Below are 22,239 nucleotides of genomic sequence, written 5' to 3' on the forward strand. Positions count from 1 at the left end.
AATGTGGTATCTTACCATTGGAAGAATATTTTTGGACAGGTGTGTGATTTCTGTCTTTGGGTCCTCGTTATTTTGCTCTTTCCAGTGGTGGGACTAAAGCAGGGTTAGAGCATTCGGAGTTTCAGTGTGTTTCTTCCCCCCGTCTTTACAGGTTAAAAATTGAAGAGTTGGAGGTTGAGCGAGGGCGGCTAGAAGAAGAGAACAAGACTCTGGAAATGAAATTGGAGAAGCTCACTCTCCAGGTAAGAAGTGGGACAGGGCCAGAAGGGCTGAATAGCTTGGCACAGTCCAGCCTTGATGGATGAGTATACTGACAAACTTCCAGAAGTTCCTTTCACAGTCCACAGATCCTTCCCCTTCAGCCCAAACCAAGCCCATCCCACAAACCCTTATCTGTGTACGATGTTCTCATATTGAGATTTTGGTGTTGTATTCAGGCATGCAAGAACAGATGCTTTTTCCAGTATACTTGGGTATACTTCTGTTTAGAAGCCTCCAAACCTTTGTCTGTGCGAGCAAACTTCACAGCCATAACTAACCACTGCTGCAGCTCGAGCAGCGCTGGGAGCTGTTGTATAGACTGCGTTTTCCACTATGATGACAGGTTGGTAAAAATGCCTCGGCGCTGTTTACATTACAGCTTCCCACCATCATTACCATTCACACTGGGCAACGCTCAATAGCTTGCGGCCTTATCTGATAAGAGCTATTCAAGTCCAGAACATGATGATGGGGTATGGAAGGAACAGGTTGTGGTGGCAGCGATCCACACACTCTCCCCAAGAGGAGGAAAGTATGAAATAAGAAATCTGAGTGAAAGAAAAGCTAAAGTGCTGATTTTACCATGGCACTGCAGGATTTTCCCATATTTTTGCTGAGGCTGATGCTTCGCCCATCTCATAAGCAAGAGTTTCAACTTTTTTATTCTGGATACAGCAGTGAAGCCTTCCTCTCCCTGAAGCTGGCAGTAATAGAAGGGGATGCTTACTCAGGCTGCTCTCATCTCTGAAACACTGTTACTCTGTGCAGAGGGAGGGGTGGGAGTGTTACATTTAAAGCATCTTCTGTTTGAAAGAAGCCGGAGTGAGCGAGAAGCGAAGCCTATTTTGTGTTTAATCAAAGGCCATCCTGCTCCGAGCAGTGTTATCTTTCTCTGATGTGCCGAACAACCCAGCCTTGTAACATTTCATTCTTTTAATTTTTCTTTCTTTCTCTTTTTTCTCCTTTTTGTGTAAATTGCTTTATGATGGTAGAAAACCTGCAGGTTTGAAATTACCCGAATTTCAGGCAGACCATTGATTTTATCTTGACACCTATTAGAGGCAAATCAAATCTCTTTTTTATTACCAATTCCTGGAGAAGGGGGAAGTGACAGCTTTGATAAAGCAGGGAGCTGAGAGCTGTTGAGCGCCTCTGCTGAGCCGTGGTTAGCGTGAAACCTGTCACCCAGCTCTCCTTTAATTGGGTTTCTGTCATCAGAAGGAGATGAAAACATTGGGTTTGGTGTTCTGATGCTCCGGTCTCCAAACATACACAACAGCAGCTTTGGTTTCAGAGCAGGTTACAACTCATTCAAATCATATTTAATCTGTCCTCACTGCCTCAGGCTAGCTGCCAGCTCCCAGCACTGGGGCATCACCATTCTGGCCAGAGTAATTCCCTGTTTTGTTTGGGATTCTCAGAGAGATCTAGTGTTTGAAATCAGTGTCAGCAATGCCAGTAGCCCCGCCCTTGAGACGCTAAAAGCACCAAGCTTCTAAGGTCTGTCTGCAGCAGGAAAGGTTCAGAGCCTTTCATATAGTTTTGCTAATTGTCTTATTTTAGACAGAAGTGGGTGGGTAGGTGTGGTCCTTTTGGTAGCTGAGCTCATTTAATGCTGTGAACATGATGCAATGATAAAGGCTGGGATCAGGACATCAAAGACAAAGCTGAGACAGAGCCTTCATGTTATAATAAAACCACTCGCCCACCATGTTAGCAGACTTGGGTGGCGCAGTGACTGTTGTATTCTTCACAAAATTCACAATTCAAACAAAAGTAGTTTGAACTCATCCCAGGTTCTAGTAGCGCATATCACAATAGTGCAATTCAGTGGCAGTGCTCAGAACCCTAGAGTTTAATAATGGTGTGGTGCAGATCAGGGCTATGTGAGGGGACTGGAGAGGAACAAAAAAGACCTAAGAATGCAGGGAAAAGGAAAAGATGTGAGGAAGACAAGAGGACAGGCAGGCATAGAGAAGGAGAAGAGGTTATCTGTCTGAGCTGGTTCAAGAAGGAGAAACCAGCCCCATCAGGAGAGGTTAGGTGGAGAACCCACCTGAGGAGAACTGGACTAAGTTAACAACATTCTTGGTTTTAGTTTGGGAGGGCTAAGGCTTGGACTTAGTTATTTGTTTAACTTCTCCTTATCTTCCCACTGCTTGTGCATATCTTATGAGCTTGGAGTTCTGGTTCCTTTGAATCAGGAAGTGAATAGCAAGGAAAGGAGAACACTATAGATTAACTCCTTGGGCAACTGCGATTTCTCCAAATGGAGACGGATCTGTGCAAGTCTGAGTGCTGAAAAGATGTGAATTACTGATCAGTACCCACCCAGTTGAGTGGTCAAGAGATCAGAACTGTCTACAAGGTAAAAACAGCCTTGCTACCAGGGGTTCTGGTCCTGGAGGTGCAACAGCACCCCCTGGCTTGAAGTAATAATAGCAACCGAATGCACCACTTCCACCATATTCTGGGTTTCTGGTTTTGTTCAAAGGCTTTCAGCACCCTCAGTATAAAAATTGCTCAGTGGCCCTGCCTGCTAATGAAGATTAATTATTCATTACTTGAGTCCCAAGTCCCCAGCAGGCCCAGGCTCAGAATTGCATCCTGTGTAAACACTTCTGTTGCGTCTAGGCACTGCTGCGGACTGGGTTATCTGCTGCTGAATACCATTAAATATGGGTTATCAAGCTATTAATCTCTGCAGTCAGATAGTGCAAGGAGAATATGTTGGAAAAAGGTAATTCTGCACTCAAATGGAGTCACTGGAACATGCCCAAGTCAGTTTATTATTTGTTGCTTACTCCTGAGGTAGAAATCCGGGAGATGATGGGTTAAAATAATATCTTCGTCAGAAAGAAAAGCAAGAAAGGAGAACAAATGGTAATGTTACAAAATAACTTTTTAAAATTTTCTGAAGAAAAAGTCCCCTAGTGAAGTTTCAGAAGTGGGAAAAACAAAGGATCAGAGAAAATAAAGAAGTAAAAGAGGTAGAAGACAATGAACAGATTAAGATTTGGCAGAGGTTTTTTTTTAAAAAAAAAAAAAATCTGTAGCACTTCCTTTAAAAATAAATAAATAAGCCATTATTGGAATAAATAAAAGTTACTTACAAGAGAGTGTACAAAATTTGTTGATGTGTTGGGGAGAGGGGTGTGACAGAAAGTGAGTGAAATCAAGCATAACAACTTAAGTGCACCAATCTTTATGTACTGAAGTCTGATCAGTCCATAAAACCATATGCAGTGAATTCAAACCTGAAGGGACATGTCCAGCCTTTAGTAGCCAAGAGTTCAGGACCACTAAGGTTTGACTGTATTGACCCATGAAAAAGTTATCTTCAAAAAAATTCTCACACATTGTCACATGCCTGTGTGTCTGAGTATGGCCATTTTGCCTTTGCCTGTCCCTGAATTGGCTGCTGGCAGTGATACTGCCATTCAGTGAACTATATGGCACTAACTGGGCCAGAGGGCAGGTATGTGCTTTGAAAGCTATTGTTGTATTAGGAGGTATGTGATTTATACTCCCCGAGCCTGTATTAGCAAGTGAAGAAATTGATGAATATCTGCAGCAGCGTATATAGACTCTGCCTCTTTGTATTCTCTGCTTGCTTGGGGACATCTTCAATTGTGGCTAGAGGCTCCATCAACTTTCACACCCTTCAATTCCCAATATCCCTTTGGCTCTTGACACCTAGCTGGGGGCTGGATTGATTTTCCTTCACTGGTATAAACACAATAGCATGGATATTACTTGCTGTTTAGATCTTTACTGCTAATAAAAACCTCAAATTTAAAAAAACCTGAAAAAATGTTTGGATTGCGGGAAGACATCATCACTCCTTTCCCGTGACACATCTAACTGAAATCTTTTGAACCTGAGGTAGGGGGAGATCAGCTGGTATGAAGGCTGAGGGATCACATACATTTAAGTGTTCACTCATCTGCATCCATTTCTGCTATGGCAACCCCTGCTGGAATAGGAGAGCATATCTGCTGCTATGACTTGCTTTTGCATATTGTGGGCAGACTGTTGCTGCTGTCTTAGAAAGCGGCTTAGTTTGTTAAACAGTCCAGAACACTTCAGGCAATCTGCCCTCTACTCATTGGGGGAAACTGCAACTTGAAGCCAGGAACAAAAGGGACTGATCAAATCAGTGCTTTTTGGAGAAAATGGGAGGAAAGACTTCTGAAGAGTGCTCAATTAGCATTTATTACTGCTAGGAGTCTTGTTTACGGGCAATGGAGCGGATGGTGAAGTGTTCCTTATGCAAATACCACTCTCCTGCTTTTCCTGCTCTCCTCAGCCCTTCAAGTTGAAGGAGAAGAGATTCTTCAAGTTTGGCTGCTTCAAGGAAGATTGATTAAAATCAGCTGCAGTTTGACTTAATTGGATCCATATGTTTGGAGAGGGAGCTTGACTAGTTAGAACTTCTTGTAATTAGTTCACAGCTGGTTGGTGAGAAAAACAAAACTCCGGTTACAGTTCAGAGAAGTGGATCTGTAAAGATAAAGAACATCTTCCTGTCTTTATATTCGTACATTTTCAGGCTCTGAAAATTGTCTAGTCCTGTAACCAGACTAGCAGTCTGATTCCTGTGTGAGAGACAAACTGGGGTGTGCAATTTGCTTTTTTGTTTCTGGATGAGAAGAATCAAATAAAGTTGGAATAGAAATAGATGCTGATAGGCAAGGAAATATGACTAAGCTAACATGGAAGATAGCAGAGACTCCATGTTGTATAGGGCAGAATCAGGAATAATTTTGGTTATCTGTGAGCCTTTAGACTAAGCCAAGAGGCTCTGAACAAGATGACTCTGGAACCAGATACTCTTTAATTGAGAGCCCCCTAGGAGTAAGAATTAGAATTGAATTTATTTATCTACCTTCCTCATTAAAACATAATACAATAACAAATATATACTTGTATATTGTACTAATATCCTTATAGATACTTCAAAAACAATTGAGCGTGGAAATTAACCAGGGAGGAGAGATTGAATCATAGAATCATAGAATATCAGGGTTGGAAGGGACCTCAGGAGGTCATCTAGTTCAACCCCCTGCTCAAAGCAGGACCAACTAAATCATCCCAGCCAGGGCTTTGTCAAGCCTGACCTTAAAAATATCTAAGGAAGGAGATTCCACCACCTCCCTAGGTAATGCATTCCAGTGTTTCACCACCCTCCTAGTGAAAAAGTTTTTCCTAATATCCAACCTAAACCTCCCCCACTGTAACTTGAGACCATTACTCCTTGTTCTGTCATCAGCTATCACTGAGAACAGTCTAGATCCATCCTCTTTGGAACCCCTTTTCAGGTAGTTGAAAGCAGCTATCAAATCCCCCCTCATTCTTCTCTTCCGCAGACTAAACAATCCCAGTTCCCTCAGCCTCTCCTCATAAGTCATGTGTTCAAGTCCCCTAATAATTTTTGTTGCCCTCCGCTGGACTCTTTCCAATTTTTCCACATCCTTCTTGTAGTGTGGGGCCCAAAACTGGACACAGTACTCCAGATGAGGCCTCACCAATGTCAAATAGAGGGGAATGATCACGTCCCTCGATTTGCTGGCAGCGCCCCTACATATACATCCCAAAATGCCATTGGCCTTTTTGGCAACAAGGGCACACTGTTGACTCATATCCAGCTTCTCATCCACTGTAACCCTTAGGTCCTTTTCTGCAGAACTGCTGCCGAGCCATTCGGTCCCTAGTCTGTAGAGGTGCATGGGATTCTTCCATCCTAAGTGCAGGACTCTGCACTTGTCCTTGTTGAACCTCATCAGATTTCTTTTGGCCCAATTCTCTAATTTGTCTAGGGCCCTCTGTATCCTATCCCTACCCTCCAGCGTATTTATCTCTCCTCCCAGTTTAGTGTCATCTGTAAACTTGCTGAGGGTGCAATCCACACCATCCTCCAGACCATTTATGAAAATATTGAACAAAACCGGCCTGAGGACCGACCCTTGGGGCACTCCACTTGATACCGGCTGCCAACTAGACATGGAGCCATTGATCACTACCCGTTGAGCCTGACAATCTAGCCAACTTTCTATCCACCTTATAGTCCATTCATCCAGCCCATACTTCTTTAACTTGCTGGCAAGAATACTGTGGGAGACCGTGTCAAAAGCTTTGCTAAAGTCAAGGAACAACACGTCCACTACTTTCCCCTCATCCACAGAGCCAGTTATCTCGTCATAGAAGGCAATTAGATTAGTCAGGCATGACTTGCCCTTGGTGAATCCATGCTGACTGTTCCTGATCACTTTCCTCTCCTCTAAGTGCTTCAGAATTGATTCCTTGAGGACCTGCTCCATGATTTTTCCAGGGACTGAGGTAAGGCTGACTGGCCTGTAGTTCCCAGGATCTTCCTCCTTCCCTTTTTTAAAGATGGGCACTACATTAGCCTTTTTCCAGTCGTCCGGGACTTCCCCGGATTGCCATGAGTTTTCAAAGATAATGGCCAATGGCTCTGCAATCACATCCGCCAACTCCTTTAGCACTCTTGGATGCAGCGCATCCGGCCCCATGGACTTGTGCTCGTCCAGCTTTTCTAAATAGTCCCGAAACACTTTTCTTCACAGAGGGCTGGTCACCTCCTCCCCATGCTGTGCTGCCCAGTGCAGTAGTCTGGGAGCTGACCTTGTTTGTGAAGACAGAGGCAAAAAAAGCATTGAGTACATTAGCTTTTTCCACATCCTCTGTCATTAGGTTGCCTCCCTCATTCAGTAAGGGGCCCACACTTCCCTTGACTTTCTTCTTGTTGCTAACATACCTGAAGAAACCCTTCTTGTTACTCTTAACATCTCTTGCTAGCTGCAACTCCAGGTGTGATTTGGCCTTCCTAATTTCACTCCTGCATCCCCAAGCAATATTTTTATACTCTTCCTGGTCATTTGTCCAATCTTCCACTTCTTGTAAGCTTCTTTTTGAAGGGAAGGTACAAACTAAAGGGCCATCAGTGGGGATTGTGAAACCTCTTTTTTGCGGGAAATACCGTCATTCAAGGTGCTTTTTAAAATTGAGGATGAGTGATTTCAGAGGGGCCAATTCCATACAATAGAGCCCTCCTCAGCAAAAATGCCACCACTTACTAGCATCACACACAGTGGAAGGATCTCTCGGCTTGGTCTCCACTAGGAGTTAGGCCTTGTCTACATAGGGAAATTGACCAGAACAGAATTCTGGAAAGCTGTCCACATGGGGAGGCTATTTGAAATAGCTTATTCTGAAATAGCTATTCCAGTCAATTTCCCAAGGTAAACGAGACCTTTTTGGTTTGTTTGTAGGTGTTAGCTAAAAGTTGCTAACGACTGCATTCTAAATGTCTGATGTAGACAAGGAAGTTTAGACTTTAACACATGCTAAACTGGTCAGTTTCAAGCCTGGAAGGAGCCTCATCTTTAACTTGACCAGCTTAGCACATGTTAAATAATAAACGGCTCTCTCTGATTTAGACTGTTAAAACATATATGTTAGCACACGGTAGCTAACACCTTCTAACATGCCTCTACATCGGAGCCTAGTCAAAACCTGTCTGATTGGTGGTGGGAGAACACATGCTTTCTTCATGTAGGATGCAGAAGCATCAGGGGGATGTTTCTCCTCTTTTAAGCATTAATGACTCATTATATAGTTAGGTCTTCACCCTCCTGGCAGTAACTAGTTGGGAATTAAGGGCCTCAGGCAAGTTGAGGTCACTTAATAGTCTAACTGCTCATTATGTGAAGAATGGATGAATCATTTATGTAGTTATAAAACTTAAAGGGACACTGTCAGCCATTCTAGGTCTCCTAATTGACCTGTCAAATATGCATAAATCTCATTCCCTGCATAGTTTGTCCTGGTGATTTCTCTTTCACAAACCACCTCTCTCTCCCTTTTGTCCTTTCTTACATGCCCCCAGTCCACATGAGACTCCATATCACAGCTTGATCTCAGTGAAAACCTTCCCTGTACCCACACTTAGATACCTATTCCGCCCATCCCCCTTTCTTTGGTGAGGGCTTCTTGGATGCAAGAGGATTTATGCAAACTGCATGCATCTTTTTCAACCAGGCATGGCTTTTTGGATGATTTGTCATTGATGGAGCTGATTATGTGTACCCCTGGTTGAGAACCACTGCTCTAACCTTCTGTGTTCCCTCCCCAGCTCCTACCTGGAGTTTTGTCCCATTTCTTACATGTCAGTTATAGGCAAAAATTCTCTTTGGAGCATGACATTTTGTACCACATCCTTCACTGTTGTAAATGGACTTAGGTCTGTGGACCCCAAGCTCTGGGTCTGGCCCTCTATTTGTGGGACAAAATAAGTTGCTCAAAATACTAAGTCACATCTGATTTATACAGCTGTTATTTCCTTGATCAAACTTATGGTATTTGCCGTTAAATACTGACCTAATCCATCACTTATTGCGCAGGCACATAGCTGGCAGATCTTTTATTTACTGTCTCCATCACAATGTATTTTCAGGCATTTGCAACTGGCTTAACCCTGTTTAAAAGTTTCCCATTGTGACCTGTGTGCCACTCAAGGTTTCTATAGAAATGTGGTCTGAGTTTTATTGGCAGCTGTGTATAACAATTTTGCAAAGGTGTGACGCCTCCACATTTAAAAAAACCCAAGTCTTTAAACCTGATTTTAGTTTAAACTTGGTTTACTTCCCGGATAATCCACACAAATACGGTGGCCACACTAGCCTGTATACGGGTGTGTATCACACCAACAGTTTTAGGAGAAGGGCTCACTCCTGAGTCTGCACTAGGCCTTATTCCACTTGAAGATTTTATTGGCTCAGTGAGTATTTGAGGTGGGCTGCTAACAATGTGTGTAGAGTCCTGCTGAAGTGGATTCCACAGCCAGGCAGGAGGAGCACTGCCAGCAAATTCACTTGTGGTTTGTATGTTCTGAAAGTGATGACTACTCATGAATGGGGGTGTGGGGGAGGAAGGGGTGTTTTATGGGAAGGTCTAGAAGTTGTTTTTCCAAGTGCCAGGGAAAGGAGGGGGCAAAGGGTGTTACCTTGTTAGGGATCCAACTTTTTGAGACTCATGGGTTATTAAATTAGCTAAGGCTCCGCAAGTGTGTGTGCGCATTAAATCTGAATGCCCTGGGGCTCTGAGAATTGAGGGGAAATGGAAACTTGCTGCGGGATCAGGAGGTCCTAAGGGGTGGAGGTTAGTTCAAGTATTAGTCATAGGGACCATTGAGAGAATCCTCCAAGTCTGAGCTTCATAGCATAGGCCACACAGTTTCACCAAGTGATTCCTGCATCAAGGCCCTAATTTCTGGGTGAACTTTTGGAAAGACTTACACTTCAAGCGATGGAGAATCCTCACTTCCCTAGGTAAGTTGACCCAATGGTTAATTTATCCACATTATTTTTTCCACAGTCACCTTCGTCTTTTATTTCCACATCATCTTATATATACAAAACATCCTTCTTGGTGTGGTCCACAAAACAACTCAAAGATCAGCAGAGGAAGTGATCAGGTAGACCTGCCATGTGAACAACAAACTGTTTGTTGACTTAATGTTGGCCCCGCTGAATGGGATGTGCAAAATGGGTGCCTACTAAAACAGGGACACCCGCAGTATAGACTTGCTAATGTTTGTTAACATCAGGGACTAAAACCAAGTGCAGAGATGCACGTTTGTGCGGTGAAGTATCAACATGCACTGACTTTTTTTAGAAATATGGACGTTGAATATTAAACCCCTGAAGTTCCCGGTTGCCAGAGCCAGCACTGCATTGCTTATTACATATAGCACCTTTGTGGAATTTCTGCAGGCACTGATTAACATTCACATAATACATTTAACATCACATAACAAAAATACATAATAAATGTATGAGCATTCTTGTAGGGTCTCTGAGGACATCAGCAGTCCTGCGACATCACACAGCTCATTTAATGAGCGGAAGGGGCAAGAGTGCACATTGGTTTCCTGAGCAGCTCACAGCCATGAAAAGGTCACTGCACCTACCTGAGCAGAAAGCACTGGCATGGAGAAGTAACCACACTGCACTAGTGCGTGTGAGCAGCAAGCAAAGAGCATTGCCAGATCGCTGTGTCTAGTGCACTCGCAACACGTGGCGTAAGTATGAAGAAGAGGTGGTTGCACTAGTGCATGCAAGTGGGGTACAGGCACAAATTACAGGTCACTGCATCGGTGCACACGAAGAGGAGGTGGTTTTGCTAGTGCGTCCATACTGGCTGCACGGGCACGAAGAAGAGGTCATTGCTCTAGCACACACAAAGAAGTTGCTGCCATAGTGCACAGCAACGGGGACCTGCAGGAGCGGTGGGTTGAGGTTTCTCTTTATTTTCTGATGCCTAATCACAGGGCATAGATCAGGGCTACCAAAATGTACAGCCTGTCTCATGGCAAGGATCAATATCTACTAACTCCAGCATCTACTGCATGTACAAGTGCAGTTGTGACTAACAGAAAGCATGGTTATGGAAAGGTACCTTCCCGAGGGCATTTGTACAGGGAGCAGAACCAGGATATAAGCAGATAAGAACTAAATATGTTCAGTAAGGCAAATTACAAATAAAGTACAGAAATGAATATAGTTAAATTCGTAAAATACCCCCAGTACACAATCATCAGATGCGATCACAGTGGCTCTAATAATATTAATTAATATCAACTGCAAAAGACTCCTACGCCAGAAGAAAACTGTACTCATGCCCCACAAACACCTCCTCGGGGTAAAGCCAAGCCGGAGTAAACAAAATATAGACACGAAAAGACACTTTACTTTTAAGGATCTTTGATTTGAGTTGTACAGAGCTAAGAACAAGCAAAGTTTTAGAAAACAATTTAAAGGTTAGCAGTGACTACACTTCTGTGTTTTTTTCTGGTTATATAGTCATTTGATTGCAAGAATTACTTCAATTATTCTTCCTTCATTTTCTGTTCTGCTGCTGCTGCTTTGAATTCCATTGTGATGTCACAAACACAAAAAAGAATGTCATTTGGAACCTTAGGGAAAGTAACATTTAGAAAGGTTTTGTTTACTGGGGCTTTATACTTTTTGTCTTGGTTTCAATGAATAAACACCATGTCCAGAGGAAGCTACAGCTCTCTCCAAACTTGGCTCTTCGTTTTCAGTTTCTTTGATGTCATTTCAGCCTTTGTTTGATGACCCAATTACTTTATGTATTTTTATCAAATAATTCAAAAGATATCACAATTCCTTCCTGTCTTCCTCAGTGTTGCTGCTTCTGTTAGGTTCTCATTTGATCCTTCATTTATTTATTTATTTATTTTCCCTCTGGTCTGTGTGGAATCACAGGCTTACAGTGATGTTCTCTAGTTCTTTTAAAAAGAAAAGGAGGACTTGTGGCACCTTAGAGACTAACCAATTTATTTGAGCATAAGCTTTCGTGAGCTACAGCTCACTTCATGGGATGCATTCAGCTGTAGCTCACGAGAACTTATGCTCAAATAAATTGGTTAGTCTCTAAGGTGCCACAAGTACTCCTTTTCTTTTTGCGAATACAGACTAACACGGCTGCTACTCTGAAACCTCTAAGTCTTTTGTTGCTGTGAAAGAAGAACAGACAGGACATGCACCAGGGTTCTGGGAGGGGAGTTGGCAGGACCGTCCTTAGGATTTGTGGGGCCCTATGCAGCATTATTAAACTGGTGCCCCTATATCCAACATCAGCCCAGGCTCGCATGTGTATTTTAGATAAGGGTGGTCTTTTGAAGGATTTATTTAAAAAACTGTATGTCTGAAGATCCAAGCACTTAAAGCTAAAGATGAATACTCAGATTGTGCAGCTAAAAATCTGTGCAAGGATTTTTTAGAGATGTGATTTTATAATCTTCAGCAACACACTAACAAAATATTTTAAAGCAAATTTTAAACTAAGGTCCTGTAGACTAACATGTTCTGAGTAAATATTACAGTAATGCACTCGTGTTTTTGTCAGTAAATTCAGAAACTGAAAGTATATACCTGGGGGTTGGCAAATGCCTGTTAAAGGGCTTCATTACCACTTGAATGGCTCTTTAACAGTTACTCAGTGTTGTGCTAATAGATTTGGCAGGCTTGAAGGCTTTTTCACTTTTAAGTACTAGATCCCCTCCAGAGGAAGTCTCACCAGGCTTCAGCAAAAAGAAAAGGAGTACTTGTGGCACCTTAGAGACTAACCAATTTATTTGAGCATGAGCTTTCGTGAGCTACAGCTCACTTCATCTGAGCTTAGTGAAGACGCTACTACGCTGTCGAGAGAGCTTCTCCTGTCAGCGTAGCTTTCCCACCTCCCCATAGACATAGCGCTAGCTATACTGGGGATGGCTTGAGATAACTATGTCACTCAAGTTTGTAGTGTAGACCAGGGCTGAGTGGGCAACAGGGAAGGAGGAGTAGCACTGAGTCAAAAATCACATTACCTGTTTCAGAGTCACTGGCAACTCGGAAGGAAATTATCTTGAATGCTTATGTCCTAACAGATAAAGCATAAGATGTTGTATTAGTTTTTGTGTGATCCAGACCACCATGTCACACTAGGGAATAGGATAATTGGCTCCTTAAGCACCTTAACTGTCATGTGTGTGGGGGGGATGAGGGGGGAAGCTGCATGATCCTGGGGACTTCAATTTGAGTGACATGCTCGAGGTCTCACGCTGCCAGTACTAAAACATCCTTGGAAATTCTAAATATTATGGATGACAATTTCCTCATTCAAAAAGTGTTCCATCTGGAATTCTGTATTAGACCTCGTCTTGACAGATAGAGGATTTGATCACAGAACTAAAAATTAGTGGTAGCTTAGGTACAAGTGATCATGAATTGATCACACACAATTGGGAATTGTTTAAGAACACTTTACTAGATTGCCCAAAACCCGATAATCCTACAGTTGAGGCTGTAGAGGTTTCAAAAAACAGCCTGACTTAGAGGGTTAGCAGCTATAAAAAACAATCAGTAACAAATGGAAGAAAGGAGAAGTCAGTAGTAATGAATATAAATCAGAAGCTCAGAACTGTGGAAAATTGATAAGTGACACACAGTAAACTCTATGACAGGTTTCAGAGTAGCAGCCGTGTTAGTCTGTATTTGCAAAAAGAAAAGGAGTACTTGTGGCACCTTAGAGACTAACAAATATCTTTGAGCATAAGCTTTCGTGAGCTTATTAAGTGAGCGATGAAGTGAGCTAGTGTGATATTTGTTAGTCTCTAAGGTGCCACAAGTACTCCTTTTCTTTTTTAGTAAACCATGGTCAGCAAAGTTAAGGATAATAAGGAGGAATCTTTTAAGTATATTAGGAACAAAAACGAATCCTAACAATGGCATTGGTCCATTATTAGGTAGAAATGGAAGAATTATCAATAATAATGCAGAAAAGGCAGAATAAATATTTTAGTTCTATATTTGGGGAAAAGTTAGATGATGTCATATTATATGATGATTATGACTTTCCATTCCAATAGTATCTCATGAGGATGTTATACAGCAGCTACTAATTTGTAAAATCAGCAGGCTGCAGATAACTTGCATCCAAGAGTTTTACAAGTGTTGGCTAATGAGACTGCTGGATGGTTAATGTTGATTTTCAATAAGTCCTGGAACACTGAGGAAGTTCCAGAAGACTGGAAGAAAGATAATGTAGTATCAATAATTAAAAAGGATAAACAGGATGACCCCGATAACTCTAGTCCGGTCAGTCTAATATAGATCCTGGGCAAGATAATGCAGCAGCTGATAAGGGATTTGATTACTCTCCTTTAATTCTTTATTAATTTCATTAATGCCAATCAACATGGGTTTATGGAAAATAGATCCTGTCTTGATATCTTTTTTTTTAATGAGCTTACAAGTTTGATTGATAAAGGTAATAATGTTGATGTAATAGACTTCTGTAAGGCATTGAACTTGGTACCATATGACATTTTGATTTAAAAAAAAAAAAACCCTTAAAATGACACAAAATTAACATGACACACATTAGATGGATAACAATTAGCTCACTGATAGGTCTCAAAATATAATTGTAAATGGGGAATCATCATTGGGTGGGTATGTTTCTGGTGGTGTCCTGCAGGAATTGGTTCTTGGCCCTATGTTGTTTAACATTTTTATCAGTGACCTGGAGGAGAACATAAAATCATCACTGATAAAGTTTGCAGGTCACTCAAAGACCAGGGAGTGGTAAATAAAGAAGAGAACAGGTCACTATACAGAGGGATCTGGATTGCATGGTAAACTGTGCGCAAGCAAACATTATGCACTTTAAAACAGCTAAATCCATACATCTAGGAACAAAGAATGTAGGCCATACTTACAGGCTGGAGGACTGTATTCTGGGAAGCAGTGAAAAAATCTGAAAAAGATTTGGGGGTCATGGTGGATAATCAACTGAACATGAGTCCCTGTGTCATGTTGTGGCTGAAAGGGCTAATACGTCCGTCGGATGCATAAACAGGAGAATCTTGAGTAGGAATAGTTTATCTCTGCATTTGGCAGTGGTGAGACTGCTTCTGGAATATTGTGTCTAGTTTTGGTGTCTACTGTTCAACACAAGGATGTTGATAAATTGGAGACGGTTCAGAGAAGAGCCGCATAAATGATTAAAGGATTAGAAAACATGCTTTACAGTGATAGACTCAAGGAGTTCCATCTATTTAGCTTAATAAAGCGAAGGTTAAGGAGAGACTTTATCATAGTCTATAAGAACCTACGTGGGAAATAAATAATTGATAAAGGTCTCTTCAATCTAACAGACAAAGGTATAACACAACACAATCCAATGGCTGGCAGTTGAAGCTTGACAGATTGAGACTTGAAATAAGGAGTAAATTTTTAATAGTGAGGTAATTAACCAGTGGAACAATTTACCAAGGATTGAGGTGGATTCTTCCATTACTGACCATTTTTAAATCAAGAATTTTTTCTTAAAGATATGCTCCAATTCAAAAGGAATTATTTTAGGGGAATTCTGAGGCTCGTGTTATACATGAGATCAGACTGATCACTGTGGTCTCTTGTGGCCTTGGAATCTATTGATGGAGTAAGTTCACAATTTGGTTGGAACTGTGGTTCGCAATTTGGTTGAAGGCTGTTAAGATGCTGCTGTTGGTGTGTGAGGAATTCTGATCTGAGTAAAAACAGTAAAGTTTTAATGTCACCATTTGTATTCAATGACAACATTCTTAATACCTAAGAAGCAGACTGGTCTCTCACCTGCCTGAATCCCAGAGAACTCCCCAAAGAAAATGTGTCCTTCTAAAGAATTCTATGTAAATTAAATAGGGGGAAATGAACTTGCCTTTCTCAGATGAGCAATTGGAAACTCAGTGAATCTATACAGCAGCTCTGCTAAGTAACTGGAGCAAAGGTCAAGAATTTATCCGAAACAAATGATGTAGCCAGGCAGTCAATGCTGAGCCAAAACACAGACTAATGCCACATTGATTACATTCACTTCTACACTGGAAGAGCTCTATTATCAGATTGGAATAAAATCTCCATTCAGCCCATAAACTGCCAATTATGGATCTGCTTTATCTTTGATTTAGTTCGAGGCTATAGAAAAGCAAAAGGTGGGACCCAGTGCACCTTCATCCAAAAATGTACATTTGTTATCCGAAAGACTGCCTATGTTTTATTGCATTGACATTCCTGTCAATTGATCCTGTCCCTTCTGTCTCTGTGGCAAATGGTGGTGCTGAACAGAAGCTGTGGAATTATTGGCCTAAAAATCAATGGAGGATTTAAATGATGAAAATATTTAGGTGTCTGATCAGTTTGATTCTATTTTTATTTAAATTTAAAGGGTTAAGTATCCACATAGACAAAAAAAGGTTGTGAGACTTTTGATAGACATTCTACCCAGGTCTGATTGTCAGCGAGAGAGATAGGAGCAGCAGAATGGACACTGACACTCAGAATCTAAGTAGAAGGAGATGGTCCCTTTACATCAGGATGGATACTCAGGACAGCTGGATCGGGGAATTGCTGTTTAAAGGTTGTCTTTTTCTCAATATGTAGTGAAAGATGGTGCCAAGTGTTGAAAAGAAAGGTAGTGTCTTTATAAAATTGCATCCTTAAATATGTATTGGAGGTTCCTAGGTGATCTGACATGTCTCTGCAAGTTCACCCAGGCATGGACTTGGCACATCAAGTTCACCATTTCTCACTGCCAATTAATGTTTAAGCCTTATGGGGCATTAAGTAATGCAGAAGCTGTATCTCTATGGGTTTTTTTGGCAGTACACGTAAAACAGAATAAATGAAAACTCCCCGAAAAATAGCATATGTGTATTGGACACAATGTAGAACACTCACTCAAGGTGATGACCCTTGAAAGCAAAGTCGGTATTTCAAACATCAGGTTCATCATGCTGCAGACTTCAGAGAGATCAGAAACAAACTTGAGACAGCCACAGTGTTAAGGCTCCGTATTGCAGCGGATCTCCACAAAGTTCCTAATTTTAAAGTGGATGCTGCAGGTAGGTATTCTCCATGAGGGGTTTTCAGCTCTCGAACCGCTTTCCCTCTGATCCACCACAGCTGACATTTGTTGATGGCACTGAAGTGTATTATGTGAAAACAGAATGGTTAGATATGTGGTGGCCCTTATGATTGTGATTATAGTGGTATTCATAAATATTTAAAAAACTTGTTTGAAATATAACAGCAGTGTGTTTATTTTATATATATATGTGTGTGTGTGTGTGTATATATATAATTTGTGTGTACATATGAATTTTTAAAAAAAATTTTCGTCACACTCAGAGAACAGTGTGGCTGCTAGAAATATGTCTAAATAAATAAACAAGGTTAGGGGCTTGTAAATCAAACATGAGTTGTCAGGAGGACTCAGTTCATCACTAGCCCTTCCCATCTCTAAGAATTGGATTTTCTGGGTCCAGACTCTAAGTGATTCTTGTAGACAACAAATGTCCTTTACACTGTTAGAGCAACGTAAAGAGGCCTGAGCATAAATCAGAATCAGGTCTTCTGGTTTTGCTATGTGTCATGACAACGAGCAGGCTTTCTGCCATGGCTGAGTCTTTCAAGAATGGTGCTACTTAAGGTCCTTAGATGCTGAAATGATGGAATTGATGTCATCTCACAAATTGTATCTGTGTTAGTCTTCAGGAGAGTGGGGGGAAATGGTGATATACAAACAGAAGAAACATTGCCCCTCCCTAGTTGTTGTTTAGCATTTACATCATAATAGTCTAAAGACCAACTTCTAGTGCTGGGCAATTTTAATGGCTGGAAGGTCCTGTGTGTTTCCCAGGTCTCTGGGTCACTCCTGAGCAATATGATGCTACTAATGCTAACCACTGGGGAATTGATCCCCAGTCTGCAGGTTTCTGTGTGGAGACCTGTTACCACTAGTATAATGCCTAGTGTTGGTTGAAAGAGTTGAGTGTTCAGGACTATAGCTGGCTGGAAATTTTCCAAAGAAACGTAGTCTAGTTGGGAAATATCAGTTTGGTAGGGTGAAATGTTTCTCTGAACTTAGTACAGATTTGACAGAACTTCTGCTGAAACAGAGGCAGGTTTCCTGGCAGGATGCGGGGTACCCATGTCTAGGACCCTCAGCTCCAGGGCAGTCTCAGCATGCAGACTGCCTAGGGACCATTGCGGTGCTAGGCTGCCTGCACTGCTGCAAACTGGCAGCCACCGCTGGACAAAACCAAATACAGAAATAATCAAACATTCTGTGAACTGGAAACCCTGAGTTTCAGCCAGCTGTGCTCAGTCCCATGCATCCCCTGCTGAATCCCTTCTCCACTAGAGCTTCTGACCACATCCTTGCATCTCCATCTCCACTCACTCCAATTCAGTAAAACTTCATTGGCATGACAAGTTGTCCAAGTGCTTTCAAAGGATAAAAAGGAGACAGACCCCTCAGGTATGCATGGAAAATGCAATAGGTGTCCTCCTGCCTGGCCACATGTCCTCTGTGGAACTCCAGCGTGCATGGAAGCTGTGCTCCTGAAGAATTGGTTATGTAGCTTGTCAGATTCAACACAACGCTGAATTCACTGCTGCTGGCTCGGAGCAGTTTACATAACATCCCACAGAAGCGCGTAGGTAGTCTAGCTCTGCCCCATGGCCATTCTTCTTGTTTCAGTTTATCTGTAAATCTCCCTTGTTCTTTTCAATTCTCAATGAAGATATGACTCTGACCATTTGGAAAGGCATCCATGCTGCTTGGAGTCCTCCTTGCAGTGGCAGGAAGAAAAACAATTGAGCTTGGAGTTGGAACAGGAGGCAGATAAGATTGCCATTATATTTTCACAGTGCATGCAGAATACAGTCTTCACTAATAGGTTTCTCGCACAGTCTGACAAGTCATTGAATTGCTGGGTGAAAAGGAGGGGAGGGAGAGGGAGAATCTGATTTTTGTACAGGTCCCAAATTCTTCAAGAGAGTAAGAAGTGAAAGGCTGTTTCAGTGTGTGTGTGATCTAGGGAGATGTTTGTCAGAGATACAGGGAGCTAATTAAAATGTCACTATATGTACATGAGGGTGACGAGGCGGAAAGAGCTACTTGCCTCTTTGGTTCAAGGGGCTCGTCTGTGTCTTTGCTCCTATCTACAAATTGTGTAATCTGCTGCAGCAAGTAATTTACGCTTTGGGGGTAGGAACGAGGCCACCGTGAGAGTCTGGCCTGTTCCTCTCTCCTGAGTATGGCAGAAAATAAATTAAATTTTTTCTTGCTCCACTGAAATTAATAGGGGAGTTTCATTCCAGCTGGGCAGTTGCAAGGAGGAATTTTCCTGCTCTCCCCTTGCAATAAGTAGAGCTGCACTATGCCTTGCCTAGACCAAGTGCTGGCAGAGGCTGGGGCTGGGTTGTCTGTGGGCTTCCCACAACTTGCACTTGAGCTGGAACACACCCTGGCTACTTCAGCATATAAGCACATGGATGTAATGAAAGCATCCTTCTCGTATCTTTGTTTAATAGCACTTGACTTAGCAATAGTGTGACTAAAGGTGATATAATCATGTACCCTTCAGTAAGTTCTTGTACAAACAGCAGAGTTGTTGTTTCAGGTGGCAAAAGGAATGTAACGAACAGTATGGAATCAAATTGGGCCAGGGTGGGGGGGAAGAATGTAGGTTGATAATCAGGGAAGTTGCCCTAGTGGTGAGATTAATTAGAATGCAGAATGATTGAAATTGGACTGGACAAAGCATTGGATAAGGTACTGACTCCTAGACTTTAAGGTCAGAGGAAACCGTCCTAATCTAGTCTGACCTCCTGCACATTGCAGGCCACAGAACATCACTCACCAACTCCTATAATAGACCTGTGACCTCTGGTTGAGTTATTGAAGTCTTCAAGTCATGGTTTAAAAACTTCACATTAGAAAGAATTGACCGTTTAAACCTGCAAGTGACCCATGCTGCAGAGGAAGGTGAACACCCCTCCCCACTATCTCTGCCACTCTGACCTGGGGGAAAATTCCTTCCCGACCCCAAATATGGTGATCAGTTGGACCCTGAGCATGTGGGCAAGACTCACCAGGCAGACACCTGGGAAAGAATTCTCTGCAGTAATTCAGAGCCCTTCTCATCTAGTGTCCCATCACCAGACGTTGGAGATATTGCTAGCAGTCGCAGATCGGCCACATGCCTTTGTAGGTAATTTCATCATACCATTCCCTCCAAAAATTCGTCAAGCTCAGTCTTGGCGCCAGTTAGGTTTTTTGCCCCCACTGCCCCTGGGAAGGCTGCAGTGAACAATCCTGCATTCACAGGGACTGTACAGGTTGGCATATAGGTCTCTTCTGTATCAAATATCTGTTATTTCTGGCATTGCTTAACACTTGGTAGGGATTTTGCAATAGAAACAGACATGTGGTACTTTGGTAACACAGCATGCCTTTCCTCATTTCAGATTGGCTGGAGGAAGGGTCCTGTAGCATCGACCCATAATCTTCTTTCATGCTTTCTTGCTTCATCGCCTTCAGGCCCTTCATTATAATGAACCTCCTGGTTGAGGAGGAATAGGTGCTGCTCCATCTTGGGCTCCTTTCATGCTGTTTTGAGTGCGAGGGGAATGCTAACCCCAGAGGAGTTCCTTTCCCTCCGAAGGACTCCGCTGTTACTGGGTAGGTTAGTAACGCCTTCCCAGATGGTTCTGTGATAGCTCACTTATACATAAGAAAATTTTGGGCTAGGGAGGCCCCAAGACTGACTGACTTCTAAAGCAAACCCTTGTGTCACACCTTGTACCTGAACACTTCAGTTAGCTTCTGGATGTCTAGTGTACAGAAATGGAGCTCCGGTATGGAAATACATGAGGAGATGGGTTATCACACTTCCAGCCCTTCTCCAGACACCTCACTCAGCTCTGAATTTCTCAAGACTAAGATGATCCAGGAAGCTAGACTTCGGGGGTAAATTTAATTGCTGCTGTTCAGTACGTGGCTGGGGTTAAGAAGCCGATCTTCAGGTCCCGAATGACCATTGCAATAACCTCCGAGTTCTTCTCTGCTACTTGCAGCTAATCAGGAACCATTCATTTCCCTTCATTGCCAACAGCATCTCTTCTCCATAGGTAATCTTCCCCATTTTGTCCCCATAGCTTCTGTCCATTTTCATTGTTTGCTTCTGGCTAGGGCTACGTTGTTCTTCCAGGACTCTCCCTGTGTTGGCTTTAGGCTGCTGGCTATTGTTTGCCATATAGAATGGGAGAGCTTGTTAGCCCAAGCAGTGTATGCTTCTGTGGCTATCACCCAGCTGCTGAGTGCGGCAGAGATGCAGGTCAGCTGGTTGGCAGGTCCTGACAGCAGAATGGATTAAGCCTAATGAGTAGGGCCCTACCAAATTCATGGCTATGAAAAATGCATCACAGACTGTGAAAACTGGTCTTTTTTCTGCTTTTACCCTATACTATACAGATTTCAGACCAGCGTTTCTCAAACTGGGGATTCTGATCCAAAAAGGAGTTATGGCGGGGGGTGGAGGGGTCAGAGCTGGGTCGCTGGAGAGCGGTAGCTGCTGACTGAAGCTCTGAAGGCAGAGCCACCACCAGCAGCAGCACAGAAGGAAGGATGACATGGTATGGTATTGCCACCCTGACTTCTGTGCTGCCTTCAGAGCTGGGCAGCTGGAGAGAAGCAGCTGTTGACCAGGTGCTCAGCTCTGAAGGCAACACCTCACCAGCAGCAGCACAGAAGTAAAGGTGGCAATACTATACTAGGCCATCCTTACTTCTGCGCTGCTGCCTTCAGAGCTGAGTGGCCGGAGAGTGGCGGCTGCTGACTGAGGGCCCGGCTCTGCAGGCAGCAGCGCAGAAGTAAGGGTGGCGACACCGTACCTGGCCATCCGTAATTCTGTGCTGCGGCTCTGCCTTCAGAGCTTCAGTCAGCGGCTGCTGCCAACCACAGCTCAGAAGTAATGGTGGCAGTACTGCAAGCCCCCTACAATAACTTTGGGCATAAGCTTTTGTGGGTAAAAACCAACTGAAGAAGTGTTTTTTTTACCCACGAAAGCTTATGCCCAAATAAATCTGTTAGTCTTTAAGGTGCCACCGGACTCCTCGTTTTTGAGGATACAGACTAACACGCTTACCCCTCTGATACTTGATACAATAATCTTGTGACCACACCACAACTCCTTTGTGGGTCAGGACCCCTACAGCTACAACACAGAAATTTCAGATTTAAATAGCTGAAATCATGAAATTTACGATTTTTAAACTCCTATGACCATGAAATTGACCAAAATGGACCGTGAATTTGGTAGGGCCCTACAGATGAGTGACAGCAAAAAATTCCCTGACCTCAGCAATGCTCCTTCCACCCCACCCTCACCCCTCTTCTGAGTAAATAACCATTTGTTTATTTTTCACAGAGGTGGGGAGGGCATTGTGCCCATTTTCCCTTTGTTTGTATCTTCAGACTATAATAAGTGAGCCGGGGGAGTTGAGCCATCCATTTGCTGTAAGAAAAGGATGAGCTTGTTACAAAAGAATTGCAGTCACG

General features: G+C 42.7%; 1 protein-coding gene across 4 annotated transcripts in view; it reads left to right on the plus strand.

Annotated features, from left to right (window-relative positions):
• MAD1L1 (mitotic arrest deficient 1 like 1) overlaps positions 1–22,239 on the plus strand; it is a 563,294-nt gene that overhangs the window by 341,097 nt on the left and 199,958 nt on the right. For all 4 annotated transcript variants that reach the window (XM_048868281.2, XM_048868284.2, XM_048868285.2 and 1 more), the window contains one exon: positions 152–242. In XM_048868281.2, the coding sequence (XP_048724238.1) occupies positions 152–242 (91 nt within the window). The remainder of the gene's footprint in view (positions 1–151; positions 243–22,239) is intronic.

The sequence above is a fragment of the Caretta caretta genome, chromosome 10 (genome assembly GCF_965140235.1).
Source record: "Caretta caretta isolate rCarCar2 chromosome 10, rCarCar1.hap1, whole genome shotgun sequence".
Classification (NCBI taxonomy): Eukaryota; Metazoa; Chordata; order Testudines; family Cheloniidae; genus Caretta; species Caretta caretta.